At 34.3% G+C, this 17887-nt stretch overlaps 3 protein-coding genes across 3 annotated transcripts in view; 1 reads left to right on the top strand and 2 right to left on the bottom strand.

The window, feature by feature from the left end:
• The window catches only part of LOC311185533 (olfactory receptor 6C70-like), a gene marked incomplete at both ends in the record, with an annotated part of 58708 nt that extends 57762 nt beyond the window's left edge, over positions 1 to 946 (top strand). The window contains one exon of the mRNA XM_084256158.1: positions 95 to 946. Within this exon, the coding sequence (XP_084112284.1) occupies positions 95 to 946 (852 nt within the window). The remainder of the gene's footprint in view (positions 1 to 94) is intronic.
• Positions 947 to 5161: 4215 nt separating this feature from the next.
• On the bottom strand, positions 5162 to 6103 carry LOC311185532 (olfactory receptor 6C2; the record flags this gene model as incomplete). The annotated part of the gene is made up of 1 exon (XM_084256157.1): positions 5162 to 6103. The coding sequence occupies one exon, from the start codon at positions 6101 to 6103 to the stop codon at positions 5162 to 5164; it is 942 nt and encodes a 313-aa protein (XP_084112283.1).
• Positions 6104 to 15280: 9177 nt separating this feature from the next.
• On the bottom strand, positions 15281 to 16222 carry LOC311185531 (olfactory receptor 6C76; the record flags this gene model as incomplete). Its single annotated transcript, XM_084256156.1, has 1 exon — positions 15281 to 16222. The coding sequence occupies one exon, from the start codon at positions 16220 to 16222 to the stop codon at positions 15281 to 15283; it is 942 nt and encodes a 313-aa protein (XP_084112282.1).
• Positions 16223 to 17887: the final 1665 nt, after the last annotated feature.

The raw sequence follows: 17887 nt of genomic DNA, 5'->3' as shown, positions 1-17887 counted from the left end.
AAGAGAAATGAAAAACCATACAAGGCAGATAGAATTTATCCTTCTGGGACTGACGGATAATTCTCAGTTACAAACTATCATTTTTTTCTTTCTTTTTCTAAATTACCTGCTGAGTATGATAGGAAACTTAACGATCATTGTTCTCACTTTACTGGATCCCCATCTCAAGACCCCAATGTATTTCTTCCTTCGTAATTTCTCTTTCCTGGAAATTTCATTCACCAGTGCTTGTATCCCTAAATTCCTAATCACCATTGTAACCAGGCAAAAGACCATTTCCTATAATGGCTGTGTATCTCAACTGTTTTTTTACATATTCTTGGGGGTTACAGAATTTTTTCTTCTAGCAGCTATGTCCTATGATCGCTATGTCGCCATCTGCAAACCTTTGCATTACACATCCATTATGAGAAGCCAAGTTTGCCATAAGCTTGTACTCAGCTCTTGGGTGACTGCATTTCTGGTTGTTTTTCCTCCATTGATTCTGTTTCTTGACCTAGATTTCTGTGCTTCAACTATCATTGATCATTTCATTTGTGATATTTCTCCTTTTCTGCAACTTTCTTGCTCAGACACCCATTTACTGGAACTGATAGCCTTTACCTTAGCTGTGCTGACTCTCATGGTCACGTTGTTATTAGTGGTCCTTTCTTATTCTTGCATCATCAGGACAATCCTAAAATTCCCTTCATCTCAACAAAAGAAAAAAGCCTTCTCCACCTGTTCTTCTCACATGATCGTGGTCTCCATCACATATGGCAGTTGTATATTTATCTACATAAAGCCATCAGCAAATGAAAGAGTGACTTTAAGCAAAGGAGTTGCTGTGCTCAATACTTCAGTTGCCCCTTTGCTGAATCCTTTTATTTACACTCTGAGGAACCAGCAGGTTAAAGAAGCCCTCAGAACTGCATTTAGAAAGATATTTTGTGCTTTACACAATTAATAGTGTGTATTGAAATAATTGACATAAAAATATGAACAGAAACTATATTGACTTCTGGTTTAAGAACTGGTATCTAATATTTGCATCATCTTAGCTTACTGAAGTTTAGAAATTCCATTCTATACATTCTTTTTAACTTTCCTTACAGTTTTTCAGCATGAAATTTAAGTTAGAAATATGATCACAGATTTTATTTTCTCTAAAAGCATGTTAGAATAAAATAAATACAGGTTTTTATTGCACTATAGAAGATAGGTTTGCAGAGAGCTGGATATGATAAATAAGTTAAATATGGCCCATGTTTTACTTAAAATACATGCTTTTAAAAATTCCTAGATACAATGAATTTTGTAATTATTAAGTATGCTTAAGATGTTTCAAGAGAACTTGATCTTTAAAGGGACAATGTAGAGATATGTCTTGTAAAATTATTTATTTTAAAGTGTAAAAGTATCAACATAGTAAGAAAGCACAATTTCCTTTGAAACAAATCATACATTTTATATATGTGATTTTAGTTTTTGTTTATATTGGGCAGTTGATTTCCAGTCTTTTAAAAAAAACTATAAGCAATTTTAATCTCTTAAAATTATCAATGAATGTATTGAATAAATGAGTATATATAATGAATTTTATACCTTGTTAATTATTACATTTTATTTATTTTATTGTTTAAGATTTATTTATTTTATGCATACAAGAACTGGGGTATATAGGGCAGAGGTGTGGGGTGGTGGTGAGAGGATTCACCAGAGACAGAGTGGGGAGCAGAACAGGCATATCTACTGAAATACACTGCTGAGGGGAGCAGCAGGGAGGCAGGAGAGGTCTGCTGCACCATGTGGGTAGCTCCCTGGCCTGGGATAGAATTCGTGCTGCAGTGGTGATACTGGGATAGCACTGAGCATTAACCCCTAGGCCACCAGGGACGCCTCAGTTATTGCATTTTAATTCTGTACAATTTTCCTACAGAAAATGACATCAAATCAACTTCTTAAAATTCAAATGACTTTAAAGATAAAAAGTTTCATTTTCTCCAAAACTGTTTCACTTTACTCCAAAGTGTCACTCTTAGACACATAGATGCCCAGCTCTGTAATGATCCTAGTGTACATACCATTATAACAATTGCTTTATACTGAGATGGTGATTAATGATTAGAAAACATCCTCTTCCATCTTCAATATGTGCCAGTGGTATATATTTTTGTTTGTGTTACAGATACCATATACTTCCCTAATCAATATTCTGTCTATTAATTTTAACAACAGTGGGAAAAGAAAACATTCATGGATGAATAAAAATATATTACTAGGTTATTGGTAAACTTTGATCTTAACAACTACAAGTAAAGGAATTTTGTGAAGATACATGTATATTTAAAAAAGAGATTAGTTTTCAGATATCAAGATAATGATTGCTGCTATTAATCCACCTAGAATAAGTGGAGGAGATAAATGTATAGAGTTGTGTGTTGCATAAATTTCCCATAATTTTACCTTCCCTGCACAGTTTCATTGAAAAAGAATTAAAGCAACATTCTGTGTTCCATCTTCATTCTTGTGGCAAATAACATTTCCCTATATGACAGTAAGACAAAAATAACTCCATCCAACATGGTCCCCACAGTATAACTTTGATACTCCTCCCACGAGATGCAGGATCTAAGTTCCTCCCCTTGAATTTGAGCAGCAACTACTGAATGTTCTAACCACTACACGTTACACCAGGTGATTCTAAGTTTAGGTAACAAAATATATATAGCTCCTGTCTGGGCCCCCCTATTTTGAGACATGGTGGAAAAGCTCAAGTTGATCCTAAGGTGAGATAGAGAGGTGCATAGCAGGCAAACCAAACAAAGAAATGACTATTAAGGCTATGGGGGAGTGGGCATGAATGGGAGAATGAGAGCAAAGGTGGAGTTAGCCCAGTGCACATGATAGGGGATTGTGCATGTCTTGGTGGTGGACGTAGTGGTAACACACCTGGAGGGGTGTAAAGTATACCTCTGAATTACATACAGCATTGTAAACTGTTACCTCTATAAACATAATAACAAGTAATAAAACCAACCAACCAAGAACAGAAAACAGAGGTCTCAAACTGACAGCCAGATCCTACTACTGGACCCGGAGTGAGTGTCGTAAGCTGGCTAGCTCTTTGTCTTTGAGTCTTTCCTCTAAGGCTCCAGAGAGCAAGGTGCAGACATAAGATCTGCTGTTAGTTTATGTAAAAATTCCTGATAACAGAATATGTGACCTATGACTTCTATACAATAAAGCAGTGAAGTATTTTTAATGGAAGTTTCCTGGCAAAAACATGCTTACAGTTGGCAATTATTTTTCCTGTAGAAATCATACCAAAAGTAATCCGTAAGTCAAAGTGGAAACCTGCAATTGATTAATTGATCAATCACGAATTTAATAAGAATGTGGCTTATGTTTGTCAAAGCTCATCTAATTGGATCTTTAAGTCTTCCCTAAAAAGGGAATTTTAAACACAATTCTGAACACAGGTTTGTTTCACAAAGTTGTGTGGACTGTCAGTTCCGTAATTGCTTTGTTTGTATTCTACACATATGCAATTATTGTGGTAAGTAAAGTGACTTTAAAACAGTTCTATGATTCTAACCTTCATGTTCCAACAGTTATACCACAGTACAGATCAATAAATAGGGAAAAATCTGTATTTGAGAATGATCTTTTTTCACATATAGGTGACGGAGATCCCAAGCTTACCTGTATGTAATGTCACCCTCACAGACTTGCCATACCACAATGCACTCTTGATTTGGAAGCAAAGTATTCAAATATCAACACATGGGATTCCAAAACCACAATTTTCCCCACAAATAACAATCAAAAGAAAGTGGACAGTGAAGAGAAAATTGTAGTTTTCCAATTCCATTGATAATTTGAAAGAAACTTTCAACTTCCCTTATAAATTTAAAATAAATAGTTGGTCAGGAGTGAGCTTAATATTGGAGCTATTTTATTCAATTAGTTCTTTGCCCTTTCTGTGTGTTAGTCACAAGTAATTAGTTACTTTCACAGAGCTATGGCTTTAAAAAGTGGGAGTATTATCAGCAGATTTTTGTTATTTTTCGTCCTCCATTAACAAACACACTATTATTCATGTCCCACCAGAGTCACCAAAAAAAAAAAATACAAACAAAAAACCACTATCACTTACTTCAAACTGTAAGTGCTTCAATTTAGAAATATTTTCAACTGTCTCTTTGATCTTTCATTTATTTATTTTTAATTAATTATTTTTATTAAATTTTTTTATTATGGCAACTTTGGTTTAGAACACTTTTTATGATTTAGAAGTATAGTATCCCACCCTATCCTTATATGTCACTACACATCTACCACCAAGACACCCAAATTTTTTAATTCCAGTATTTTATGCCCTTTAGTAGTTCTTCATTTTTCCTGTTCTTGCTGATTTGCTGCCCTTGATAGCTCTTAAAATCTGTCAATTGACCTTGTGCTGTATGTGATGGTATTTGTTCTATTTCATCATTTAAAATGTATAGCGTGCCAACATGCTCTTATGTAACTATTCCATGTCTGTAACATATAAGTGATAGATGATATGTTTAAATATGTTTTATATTAAATGTGTGCCTTAAGTTCTTCTTTCATGAAAATAAATAAATAGCTAAATCATCTTATCAGGGATTGTGAAGATGTTTCCGTATCTTCAATTTTAATTATTCCAAATTCCTCTGTCATCTCCATTTCTACTTTGTTGGTGTCATTATTTTAATTATCTTGTGATGGTTTGTTTGGTTTTATTTATTTTTAATCCATCTTTGATATTGGCGTTTTCTGTTTTTTATTTTATTCTTATATTTATAATATTAATTTTAATACCTTTGTTTTAGACCAAGCCAGTGATATTACTACATAATGTAATGCCTATATAATTTATGTGCTTTTGAATATTACTGTTTTCCTTCCTTCCCTACAACATTAAAAAGAAAGACTAGGTCAGTGGTGGAGACAAGTTTAATGGCTTAGAAATATGTTTTTTAGTTTCGCATGAGTTTGGTTTGGTTGAAGAAGGTGTTTGAAAGAAGATGGGAGGTTAGAATGCAGTATCAAATCACTAAGAAAGTAAGCAGGGCCAAATTAAAGGTATAAGCAATGAAATAACTTAGTTTTACTTAAGTACTTAGAGGGCTTTCATCTCTCATATTACCCTGATTCATCGAAGTTTTGAGAGAAATGCAATCCTCTTTAAAAAGTCATTGAAGGCTTGTTTCACTTGCTTATTCCTCAGGGTGTAAATGAAGGGGTTCAACAAGGGAGCAACAGAAGTAGTGAGCACTGAAACACCTTTATTTATGGCTACCTCATCCTTTGCAGAAGGTTTGATGTAGATGAAGATGCAGCTTCCATAAGCAATAGAAACCACCACCATGTGGGATGAGCAGGTGGAAAAGGCCTTCTTCCTTTGTTGGACAGAGGGGAACCTCAGAATTGTCTTAATAATGTATGTGTAGGATAGAAACACACACACAAGGGTGATAATGAGTGCAATTATGGCCATAGCGATAACCATTTGTTCTATTACCCACGTATCTGAACACGAAATCTTTATGAGGGGGCTTGCATCACAGCTAAAATGGTCAATGGCATTGGAGTCACAGAATTCAAGCTGAAGGCCCATGCTAAGAGGTGGGAGAACAATCATCAAACCAGATACCCAACAGCAGAGGACTAGTGAGGTACATACCCTATTGCTCATGATGGTCATGTAATGAAGGGGTTTGCAGATAGCGACATAGCGATCATACGACATGGCTGCCAGGAGAAAAAATTCTGTTGCTCCGAAGAGAATGACAAAAAATATTTGACTTGCACAAGCATTGTAAGTAATGGTATTGTCCCCGGTTGACATACTGTACAGAAACCTAGGAATACAGACAGTGGTAAATGAGACCTCTAAGAAGGAAAAATTTCTGAGGAAAAAGTACATAGGAGTTTTAAGATGGGAGTCCACCCAGGTGAGGGTGATAATAGTAAGATTCCCTGTTACACTCAACATGTAGGTGAAAAATAGAAAGATAAAAAGCAGGATTTGCAGTTGTGGATTGTCTGTTAATCCCAGCAGGATAAAAGTTGTTATTGCTGTGTGATTTTTCATCACAGACTTTTGGACTCTGCTAACAGGCATATAAAAATCATAAAGTCTTCACGAGGAAGTAGATATTCAATATCTGTAGCAAAATGCAGTATATAAAAGCCAGGTTAACTCCTTTTTACATCGTGGTCAATATTGCCACAGTTCCAGCAGCCTTTCTGAATCGTGTATGCATGAGCAGGGGATAATTCCTTCAGGATTCATGAAATTGTGAAAACAATTATTAGTTTATTAGATCAGTCATTACCCCTTGAAACTGACAAAGGTAGTTGATTGCAATTCATTGCATAGATTGGAATTACAAGCAGTGGGGAAAGGTGATGTTGCTTCATGTACACTATAACATTCTTTATCCAAGACAAACTTTGGCTATAGGACAGTTAGGAGCATGAAGAGTCATGAGCAGAGAGTTAAGAGCATGAAGCTTCTTCCATGGTGGCTATCAAAGGATGCATTTTTCTCCTGGAAAACAAGAAAACAACAATCACAACAAAATTCAACACTGGTTCCTAGATTTTTCTTTTATCTCTTTATCCTTCTGTCCTCCTATTCCTTATTCTTAACTCCCAGAGGGTTTGGACAGTATTTTTATATATAGCATGAGTAAAATTTACCATCAAGATATTTACAAAAGGATTATTCTCATATGTGTTCATGTTATTTTTTAGTCTGTTGACATATTTCCATTTCTCTCAAATTCCCTGAAGCCAAAGGTACGCTTAATATCACTAACTATAATCTTCCAGGCTCTGTCTTCTTACATAATGTTCTTAAGTTCACCGAAAAGGCAATGGTGTCTCCACCACCTGAAACCCTACTCAGTTTAAACTTGAAGTCTCTACAACCTTTCATTGCAACCACCCACTGCTTTTCTTACACCCTCAAGGACTTTCTTACTGTTAAGACAGCACATTTTTATAGTTATTTTGCCCTACATCACCCACAATATTTTTTTAAATTAAAATTTAGTCATTCATTGAATTCTGTCATTATTCTGATTTTTGCTCCTAATTCTAAATCTCACTTCTCAATGTCTACTCTATCTCTTCATCTTCTATTCATCTTTGAATTATTGCTGTTCTGCAGTGTTCTATCTTGAGTCCTTTAGTTTCATGATTTCTGTTTGTGATTCATCTTACTTCACACTTTTCTTCATGGGTGACATTCACTCAGTGAAAGGGATTTTCATTGAATTGATGAATTCCAAAAGCCAAAACTTTTCCAAGTAAAAAACACTTCCCATATCTCTCACCTGTTGGATACCCCACAGACACCTCACATTTTGTCTGTTCAAAGTGAAGTCTTGCTCCTTTACCATGCCTTCTTCTCTTCCATTGGTAACTATTTCTCACAAAGATTGATTTCTTTTGTGAAGACGCTTCATGAACAGTACCTTCCCTATATTCTTGCCTCAATACTTATAAGTTCCTTACCTTTCTTCCTTATAACGGAAATTGCAACAGCATTGACTAGTTGCAATTCTCCTCCCTGTCTCTTGTGCAAGAGCTGCCTTGTGCTTATTTGTCCTTGAGGAGTCTCTGAGAGTATCAGTTCTTCAAGGAAATCTTCATTTATCCTTCCAGGGTATGAGAGTATGATCCTGTTATTTCTAACCCCTTGTTATGTGTGCTGTCTTGAAAAATAGGACTGTATATTTCAGTATACTTCTATATTTCTGTTCAATATTTCTATAAATTTCTCCAAAGTAGAGATTATACTTTATATATTTTTATATTCCCTTGTGGATAGCATGTGTAAGGCATAATGTAAGTGTGAACTGAAGAAATAAAAGAGTTGTCTATGGGCTGAGACTAAGCTGTAACTTCAATGTCTCCTCTGATCACTTGGTCTAACAGCTTTATTTTCTTCTCTCCTTCAAATTTCACTGTAATTTTGAGTACATTCTTAAGTAAAAGGCTTACAGTTGAAATCCCAACTCTAAACTTTGTAAATCTGCCTTTTCTAGACTCTTCCTCTGGCTTTTGAACTAGTCCTTATTTTATCTTTAATATTATAATTCTCCATCTGTTGCTGCTATTTGCCTAGTGGGCTGTTTCTAATAATCCCTCTTCTGGAGATTTGGGCATTTCCCCACTAACCAGAATTTGCTCCCCCTATGATATCTTATAGAAACTGAAGTAGTTTTGTTCCTCCTCTAAGAGAGACTGTGTATTTTAGAATGCTTTCTTTAGCTTTCCTGCCTTCTTCCCAGACCTCAGTACCCTTTCTCTGATAAGAACTGTTTTTCATTCAAAGAATTACTTTGTATAGTTTCCATTAAATTCTACAGGCATTCACATAGATGTTGTATATGTAGACCTTCTAGAAGTTCAAGAGCCTCCTAATATTCTTAGGGTCATTGGATCATTTGGGTCACTAATAAACTCTAAAAACTCTGCTACCATAACTGTGTCTGACATATAACAATTATTCAAGGCTTTTGATGAATGATGTACCTAAGATGTACTTTTAGGTGTATTTGCATTTTAATTTTTTAAAACATGGTGAGAATTTCAGATTATACTCACCAGGGTTAATTATTTATAATGGTAGTTATGAGTCCCTGTTTGAAACCTGTCTCTGGGGTTCCTACGATTTCTCCATCATTGAAGGAAATGGTGTTTCCATGGGAGACATCAATTACTATGTTGTATGAATAATTCTTCAATCATTCATAGTTTGCTTTCAAATACTTCCTATAAATGAAATGAGTCCTCTGGCACTATCAGATGAATTCCTTCCTGCCTATGGACACGTGCCTTATAAAATCCCATGAGGTACACATGGGAAAGCCAGCTTTGGCTTACAGAGACCATCACAGGAAAACGGATGCAAAAAAAACCAAAGAAAAACTCTAATTTAAATGTTACAAGTCTAGCACAGCTAATATGAAGACACAGCAAAGCTACTGACCAATGCTTTCCAGAGACAACGTGGCTCATAGTTACCTCAGTTAAACACTCAAGGTTTTTCAAGAACTTGGTAAATAATGAAAACTGTTTGTTTTGGTGACGCTTCCATTCTTAAGAGCATGAGGACTTTGTGAACATCAGGTGCTAACCAACAGCCTTCAAGGAAAGGAAAGCAGAGTTCTTTGTTTCCAAAATTACTATGACTTTTCATATCTCGTCAATATTCTTCCTCTATGCAAATCCTATTTTGCCTTTGTTAAATAAGATCAATTTGCCTTGTCCTTTGATTATGATATATCTAACATTTCTTTTTTGCCAAGTAGTTCATGGCTACAAAAAAAAAAAAAAAAAAGACAAGTAGAACAAAACATGAAGTACATAAAAATTGACATCTTTGCTGCCATCTCCTTTTTCAGCATCCTGCTATGAACAAATGTCAGACCCAAACTCCCTTAGTGAATTCTCTTGATAATTAATAATAATAATCTTGATAATAATAATAATCTTGATAATTCTGTGTAGTGTTTTATGAACAGCAGCAAGAAACTCTTTCCTCAGTTGGCAAATTGTTCTTTATAGAATAATTCTGAGATAAAGGGAACTTTTCCACCAAGTCAAAAGTTGCTTTGGAGGGACTGAATTACATCTGCTGAAAAATTTTCATCATAAATAATGTTTACAATTTAGAAAATGTAGATATCTTTAAGGATGTAATATTCTTTTTGAGTATTACTTCAGGGGGTTGGGAGTTGTATTTTTGTGTTCTGATAAACTAACACCACATAGATGACTACTGGTCTATGCAAAAACATACAAAGGGATATTGAATTATACATAATAAGTCCATAATTTTCCACATTAAATATTAAATACATTATGGAGGAAAATGCATAGAAATATTTCTTTATCTTATTTATCAAAAAAGAAAATAATTTTCATATCTGTGTAGTGTTCAGGGAGATGAGGCTGACTGGTCTAGCAGGATCATCAACCTAAATTTACTCACCAGACATCTTTGGGAGGATCTTGAGAGCAACTAGTTTTCTATTTTCATACCATATATTAGCTATCGTTAGAGGCACTTTTTTTATTTTAAGTCTTGGAAACATTTTCTTTTGATCTATGCCATGAAGAGAAGAAAACCAGTGTGAGGGAGAACAAAAGATCTTCCTCTGGGTTCTGGAAGAGCTCTGATCATTCTGAGCAATGAGTTGGCTTTCAAATATTAAAGTTAGTGATATTTATGTTTTTCTGTTCCTCAATTTTCTGGAGGTACCCAACCATCACCTGAATGAGATAAGGTTCCTCAGTGACTTATTTCCTCACGTCTCTAACAAGCCTCTTGGGTAATATACTTTGGCAAAATAACTAAATAAGCAACAGCATCCATGCGTCATCTGAGATGGAAGTCAGGTACCAATCCTACCAACCAGAAAAGGAACACAGCCTGTTTCAGTTCTCTGCTACACTCTCTAAGCACATGAGTAGAAGAGGTTTAGTAATTAAATATTTTGCTTTACCTGATTTCCCATGACATAACTGTTTATAAAGTGTCTATTTACTGTTATAAACACATTGAGGAAAAATACCACGTATTCATTGATCTCGCAGAACAAATTTGCATTATTTGTCATAGGAATATTTTTTGATGTGTGAAAAACAGGAAAAATATTACAGACATATTCTTTTTAAATTAATGTAACATTGATTTACAAAACGATGTAAATTTGAGATGTAGTTTCATATCACAGGACACTCAACACCTAAGTTCAAGCACCGTTTCCTGCTGTCAAATTGACCTCCTCTGCTCTTTCCTCCCACCCACTCTCCCTTATTCTCTGGTGACCACTGTTTTGTCGTCAGAATCTAAGATTTTCTCTTATTGTGTTGTGTTTGCTTGTTTTGTTTGATTCTTTATATTCCACATATTAGATAATTCATATGGTGTTTGTCTTTCTCTTTCTAACTTATTTCATTTAGTATCAACAACTTAAATTCCATCCATGTTGTTGCAAATAGGAAAATCCATTTTTAACTTGTTTAGTAATCTATGGTCTTTCATCCCCATGTTTACAGTGACGTGACATTGCAGTATTGAAATATATGAGTTTCAGGTATGCATAATTAAAAATCAACATGTGTATAAACTACATTAAATTCACCACTAAAAATCTAATTCTTTCCCCATACATTTGGGTTCTGTTTATATGATTTACTCACCCCCTTTACCTTATCTTACGGTAGCTAATAATTAGTCTTATAATCTAAAATTTTATTTGGTTCATCTGTATGTTTTCTTTATATACCACGCTTGACTAAAATCATATGGTGTTTGTCCTTCCCCATCTTTCACTAAACATAATACATTCTCTGTCCATCCATGTTGTTACAAATGGCAAGTTTTTATAACTTTCTTTTTTAGCTGAATGTTGTCCTATTTGTATAGATACCACGCCTTCTTTATCCAATTATTGAAGGACATGTGTTACCTTCAGGCTTTTGCTGTTATAAATAATGCTTCAATAAACATGAAGTTGTACAAATTCTTGTACAAATTCTTGTACAAATTAGTGTTATCCTTTTTTTTTCGGTTTAATATCCCAAAGTGGGATAATAGGATTCTATGTAATTTCTATTTTCAATTTTTTTGAGTAACCTCCATACTGCTTTCTTTAATAGCTGTACCAATTTATGATCCTATCAACAATGTACAAAATAGCAAGATTCCATTGTTAAACATATTGTTTGTATTATGTAAATATGCACTTGTACTAAAAATTGGCAAACTTGTTGTGAAATGTATGTATTATAAAGTTTGCCACTAAAATTGAAGAACCATTCACCCTGGAAAATGTTAGTTTGGAAGTTTTGTGCTTGGAATATCTGTATTATATATTATAATCATTATAAAGGAACATGAAAGTGTTCTCAATTGGTGCCAATTCTCATGAACTTAAGGAGCAACCTGCCTCCATCTTAGACTGTGGAATATAAAGTAACTAAATTAATAGATAGATAAAGACAAACTGAAAAGCTAAATCTTGGTAGCTGACTGCAGAGCTGAAGGACCAAGTACAGGAGGACACCTGTACTTGGTGTAAGAACAAAGAGGGAAGGGAGCACATTGGCCTACAGTGGTGGACTATGGGTGAGCTGGTGGTTGGGTACATTATAGTGGTAATACCTGATGGGGGCACCCCAATATTACCTTAGTTAAAAATAAATAATTAAATAAATTATAAAAGAGAAGAAATTTCCTCCTACCGAATGTCTATATTTTTACTCAGTAACATTACTTGGAATAAGAATATTTTTATGCCACTTTTGATTTTTATCACTTTTGAAGTTTAATATATTAAATTACAATATAGATTTGTTCACTATTGAATTTCTCAAATAAGGTATTTGGTCATGCATGTTATTAATTTTACATGTTGCTGGATTTTGTTTCCTAAAATCTGGAAATTATCAGTCTCTTCTTATGTGTATATGTGATATCTTTGATGAACTTTGGTATCAAACTGTAGAAATTACAAGGAAAAACACAAACAAATGAAACTTAATCTACATCCTTCAATCTATGATAGGAACTTAAAGGAGTAAAACGAGCAAAATGAAAGACTGGAGAATACCTAAATAGCATACTTTGTATAGAAGATTTAGTGGAAACGTACTCTATAAACTAGTGCAAGAAAGTTCACCTTCTTTTAATGTGCCCTTTTTATGTTTACAAAATTATTCAAAAGGAAATGCTATTAAACTCTTAGACTTGGAGGTAAAACAGAAGATTTTATCTGATCGTAATGCAATAAACTAGAAATCAATAGTGGAATTTTAATGGGAAGGGATGATTCATCATGTGTCTTCAAATTTAGGTAAAAAGAAAAAAAAAGATATTCATGATCTATACCATCACATTGTCCTCAGTTCTTTATTAGGCTGATGCTGAGAATGTGGCTACATAGATAAGACACCTGAAAAGTCTACACTCTAGTAACCTTTTTAAAGTGGTTAAATATATACTGTGATTCAAATATTTGACTTGCATGTGAATATGACAGATAATAATACACATTTGATAAAATATGTTTCTTACACAAGACTGTACTGGTATAAATTTACCAAGAGTATGTCTTTCTCTAAAGAATGTTTAGGTCACTTTTATTTTGAAAGGGTCTCTATAGCTGCAGGTCTGCATGCTTTCCATTCATTTTTAATATACATTCCCATATTACCCAGAATTTTAAAACTGAGGTAACATTGGTGTACAGCATGTATATGATTCAGAGGAATGGGTTCACAGCCCCTGAGACATAACTATGTCACACCCACATCTATTCACAGTTACCAAGTAAATTACTGATTTAAAAATGGATGATGTATTTTTTTTTACATAAGAACTATTTCCCTGTTATTTTTAAGCAAGAGTAGCTTCCAGCCTCCAATTCTACCTCTCAGTAAATATTGTGTTCCAGACTGATATGTGAACAAAGGTAACTATAACAAGAATGAGATTAACACAGCTATAATAACTAACCACCATTAGTATGACCAGCAGAATGTTAAGTGTACAAAGGATAGCAATAAGCACAAATCCAGATGACCTAAAACCAACACATTAAACTAACCATCTATTGTGGTCTAGAATCACATAACTGAGCCTCTTGGATTAAAGAGATGGTAAGTTATTAACATCCATTCAAAGATGAGTCAATCAATTCTTTGAAACTGGTAATTCTCTTAGAATTGGTGCCTGGGTTTCTTCTCTCTCTCTCTCTCTTTTTTTTTTTTTTCATAAATTGATGAGTAGTCTAGAGCTTGTAAAGCACTGTGATACTTTTTATGTGACAAAAATACCCATGTTAAGGAAGACAGAAACAAAACAAAGAAATGCATGATCCAGAAAAAACAGGGAGAGAGAAACACAAGAGTGAGGTTGATCAGCAATCATTCATGGCAAATGTGAGCTCTTTCTGACTCCTGAGATAAAATGAATTTTCTGGGATTATAAATCTTTCTAAGATTATCAAAATCTTAGATAATCTTTAGATTATCTAAATCTTTGGATAATATGGTTTTCATTTTAAAATGCAGCTTGCAAAAATATAATTCTCCATGTTACACTAGGTAATCAAAACAAGATTAAACCAATTTACAAAAGAGATATGACAATACTATTAGCTAAGATACTGTATTGCTCTAGAGTTACAGACCACAAACTTGGGTAAAGTTCCCTAGAGAGCTTCATCACCAAGCTACATGTGCTAACTCTTTGCACAATTGTTTTATAGAGCATGATCCCTTCCAGCGCCATCCATGTTGCTGCAAATTGCATGAGTTTATTATCATGCAATTATCTTAATTATAATAAAGTAAAAATCAAAATCAACAAGCAACTATAAACCAGAGACACACTGCAGGGGGTGGGAGGAAGGAGTAGGATCAAAACAAGGGGGGTGGAAATTGTATGGGGACTATAACCAAGATGAAAATGCATACATTGTGCAAAAATGAAAAATGATGTAAAAGATGTATAAAATGAAAAAAGAAAAAAGAAAATCAAAAAGAAAATCAAAATGCAATCAAATATAAAAAAGAATTGTTTTATAGAAACATGATTACATTCCCTTTAAGTAATGCTTTAATTATAAACATTATACACACATGAAATGATATTAATATCATAGTTTATGATCTTAATTATTCTTAATTAAGCATTCATACAATAAATTGCTAAAAACAAAACTATTTAAGTTCATTCTAAACTTTCTTAATTTAATTCTTGTTTGTAAATAAATCATTTCTGTGTTCCATATGTTTCATCTAAATATCACATTAAAGAAAATGAAATTAAATTAAAGTAGTGCACATGTATGTAATAAATTTCACATGTAAATATAAAAATGTTTAGGTACAAACATATGCAGGTGAATTCATATATATGTATAGTTCTATGATTTAACAGCTATAAATGTTAATGTCATATTCTGTTTAATATAATAGACATTGATAAATATCACCACAATGTATATTATTTATAGTTCATACATTAATATAGAAAATGACTTTAGTAATTTCCTTGTGTTATGCTATAGGATAATGCTACAGATCACACCCTTTTGTGCTTAAATTAATGTAATGTGAAAACATTGAATCCAAAATTGCATAAATAATTGCATTACTGAGGAGGAAAAAAGAAGATAGAGGAGATATAAAAATTAATTACTTGTCTCTCCAGTTAAAATTGTGCTTTAGTTATAAATTAAAGTCAGACCAATGTTTTTGAGGAAAACATCTTTCTCACAACATCTTTAAAAGCTTGTTTCACCTGCTGATTCCTTAAGGTGTAAATAAATGGGTTTAGCATAGGAGCCACAGAGGTGTTCAGCATAGCTACCCCTTTGGTCAATGCAACTCCTTCCTTTGGTGATGTTTTCACATACATGAAGATGCAGCTTCCATATGAGATCGAGACAACAATCATATGGGAAGAACAGGTTGAGAAGGCCTTTTTCCTTTGTTGGGCTGAGGGGATTCTTAAAATTGTTCTGAGGATGTAAGAGTAGGAGAGAATAACTAACATCAAAGTGGACAGAAGAGTAATCACAGCTAAAACGAAGCTCATGAGCTCTAGGGTACTTGTGTCGGTGCAGGAGATTTGCAGCAAAGGAGCAGAGTCACAGGTGAAGTGGTCAATGACCTTGGAGTCACAGAAATCCAGCTCAAGGCCCATGATGAGTGGTGGGAAGATCACCAAGAACCCAGCCAGCCAAGAGGAAATGACCAGCTGGTAGCAGACCTTGTTACTCATGATGGTGGTATAGTGCAGGGGCTTGCAGATGGCCACGTAGCGGTCGTAGGACATGGATGCCAAAAGAAAAAACTCTGTTGCACCAAGGAAGATCAAGAAAAATACCTGAGCTATACAAGCATTATAAGAAATAGATTTGTCTCCAGTGAGGATGCTGATCAAAAATCTAGGATTACAGACAGAGGTAAATGAAATTTCTAATAAGGAAAAATTTCTGAGGAAAAAATACATGGGAGTCTTCAAGTGGGAATCCAGCAGGGTAAGAAAGATGATAGTGAGATTTCCAGTAATACTCAGTAAATAGGTGAAAAGTAGAAAGAAGAAAATCACAAGCTGTAATTCTGGAATATCAGTCAGACCCAGGAGGATGAAATCTGTCACTGATGTTCTATTTTTCATTTCTGGTGCTTGATTATTGAGAAAATACTGCTGTGGTCAAGAGAGAAAATAATGAAACAGCCAAGTATAAATAGCTATACCTATTTTTTTCAGAAAATGATAACTTTTCACAAGAAGTAGCTGGGACTTCAAAAAATTCCTTCTATTCATTTTTCACAAGCTTATTATTGATCTAATAGGTACACTTTTTCTGTTTAATAGCAATCTTATTATTCTGAGAAATGTCCTGTGATTCCTTCCTATGTGTTTATTCTGTGTCGGTTTCTTACAATTGTCGCAAAACTTGTTGCTTCAACAAAAAATCTTCTCCTGTTTTTTAGCTAAAATATAGAAGAAAGTATGCTATTTAAAATGTCACATTTTCCAGGCAGAACGATTTCTGGTGATAATGGAAATCTGTGATTAAGCCAACACTGATTAATATTTTCTAGTGAAAATTCTTAATGTTCTTTCTGGAAAGTAGTAAATACTCCCTTGACAGGTGTGTGTATTTATTTATTTATCACCCTTTTCCCAGTGAAAAACTGGAGGGTAAGTCATTATAAAGTTGAATTATGAACTTTTGTTTATATTAAACTATGTTTTTTTTAAAGATTTATTTATTTATTTATACAAGTACAGGGCACAGTCAGAAGCGCAGGAGGGCGAGAGAATTCACCAGAGCCATAGCGGGGAGCAGAGCAGGCAGACTGACGAAGTACACTGCTGAGGGGAGCAGCGGGCGGCAGGAGAGGTCTGCGCGCCATGTGGGACCCTCACCTGGTGGCCAGGTATCGAACTGGCGCTGCAGAGGCTGTGGGCAGCCTTGCAACCCAGCACTCAACTGCTGCGCCACCAGGGTGGCCCTATTAAACTATGGTTTATAAAAATGGTACCCAAATTTTTCATTGTCCTACACATATTTCTAAACATTAATGGAACTTCTGAACCACTGTCTCTATTTTGACTTTTTTAAAAAAGTTTCTTTCCATGAAAGTGGAATTAGTAAAATTTTCTTGTTTCAAAATTCCTAATAAAATACATTTTTAAAAATCCTACTTAATAGTTGAGCATCAGAAATTATGCTCACAAGATATGTTAATGAAGTACAGGGATATTCATACATAGAATTTAAACATAGAATTTAAATATAAAACATACATTTATTTTACATATGTTATTTAGAATTATCTTGGAAACTTATGACAGGTACATGCTTTATGTCTTTCTAATGTCTAAATGTACCAATATTAAACCGACATATTCTGACATTCATTTTCGTAGGATCCATGCTTCATTATGTCCCCATTTAAAATATAAATGCGGGCCTCCTTGGTGGTGCAGCGTGTTGAGCACAGAGCTGTGAAGCTGTCCGCAGTCTCTGCAGTGCAGGTTTGATTCCCAGCTGGCCAGGGAGATACCCACATGGCGCAACAGACCACTTGTGTCTTGCTGCTCCCCTCAGCAGTGTTTTCAGTCTGTCTGCCTGTTCTGCTCCGTGCTCTGTCTCTGGTGAGTTCTCTCACCCTTCCACACCTCTGGCCTGTACCCCAGCTCTTGTATAAATAAATAAATCTTTAAAAAAATAAAATAAAAATATAAATGCAGGACATATATGTATACATACATTACATATATTAAGTAAAATACATGTATGTAATACGTTAATATACATTTTGTGAAAAA

This window comes from Talpa europaea (assembly GCF_964194135.1).
Source record: "Talpa europaea genome assembly, chromosome: 15".
Classification (NCBI taxonomy): domain Eukaryota; kingdom Metazoa; phylum Chordata; class Mammalia; order Eulipotyphla; family Talpidae; genus Talpa; species Talpa europaea.
This window is presented reverse-complemented; position numbering and strand designations above follow the sequence as displayed.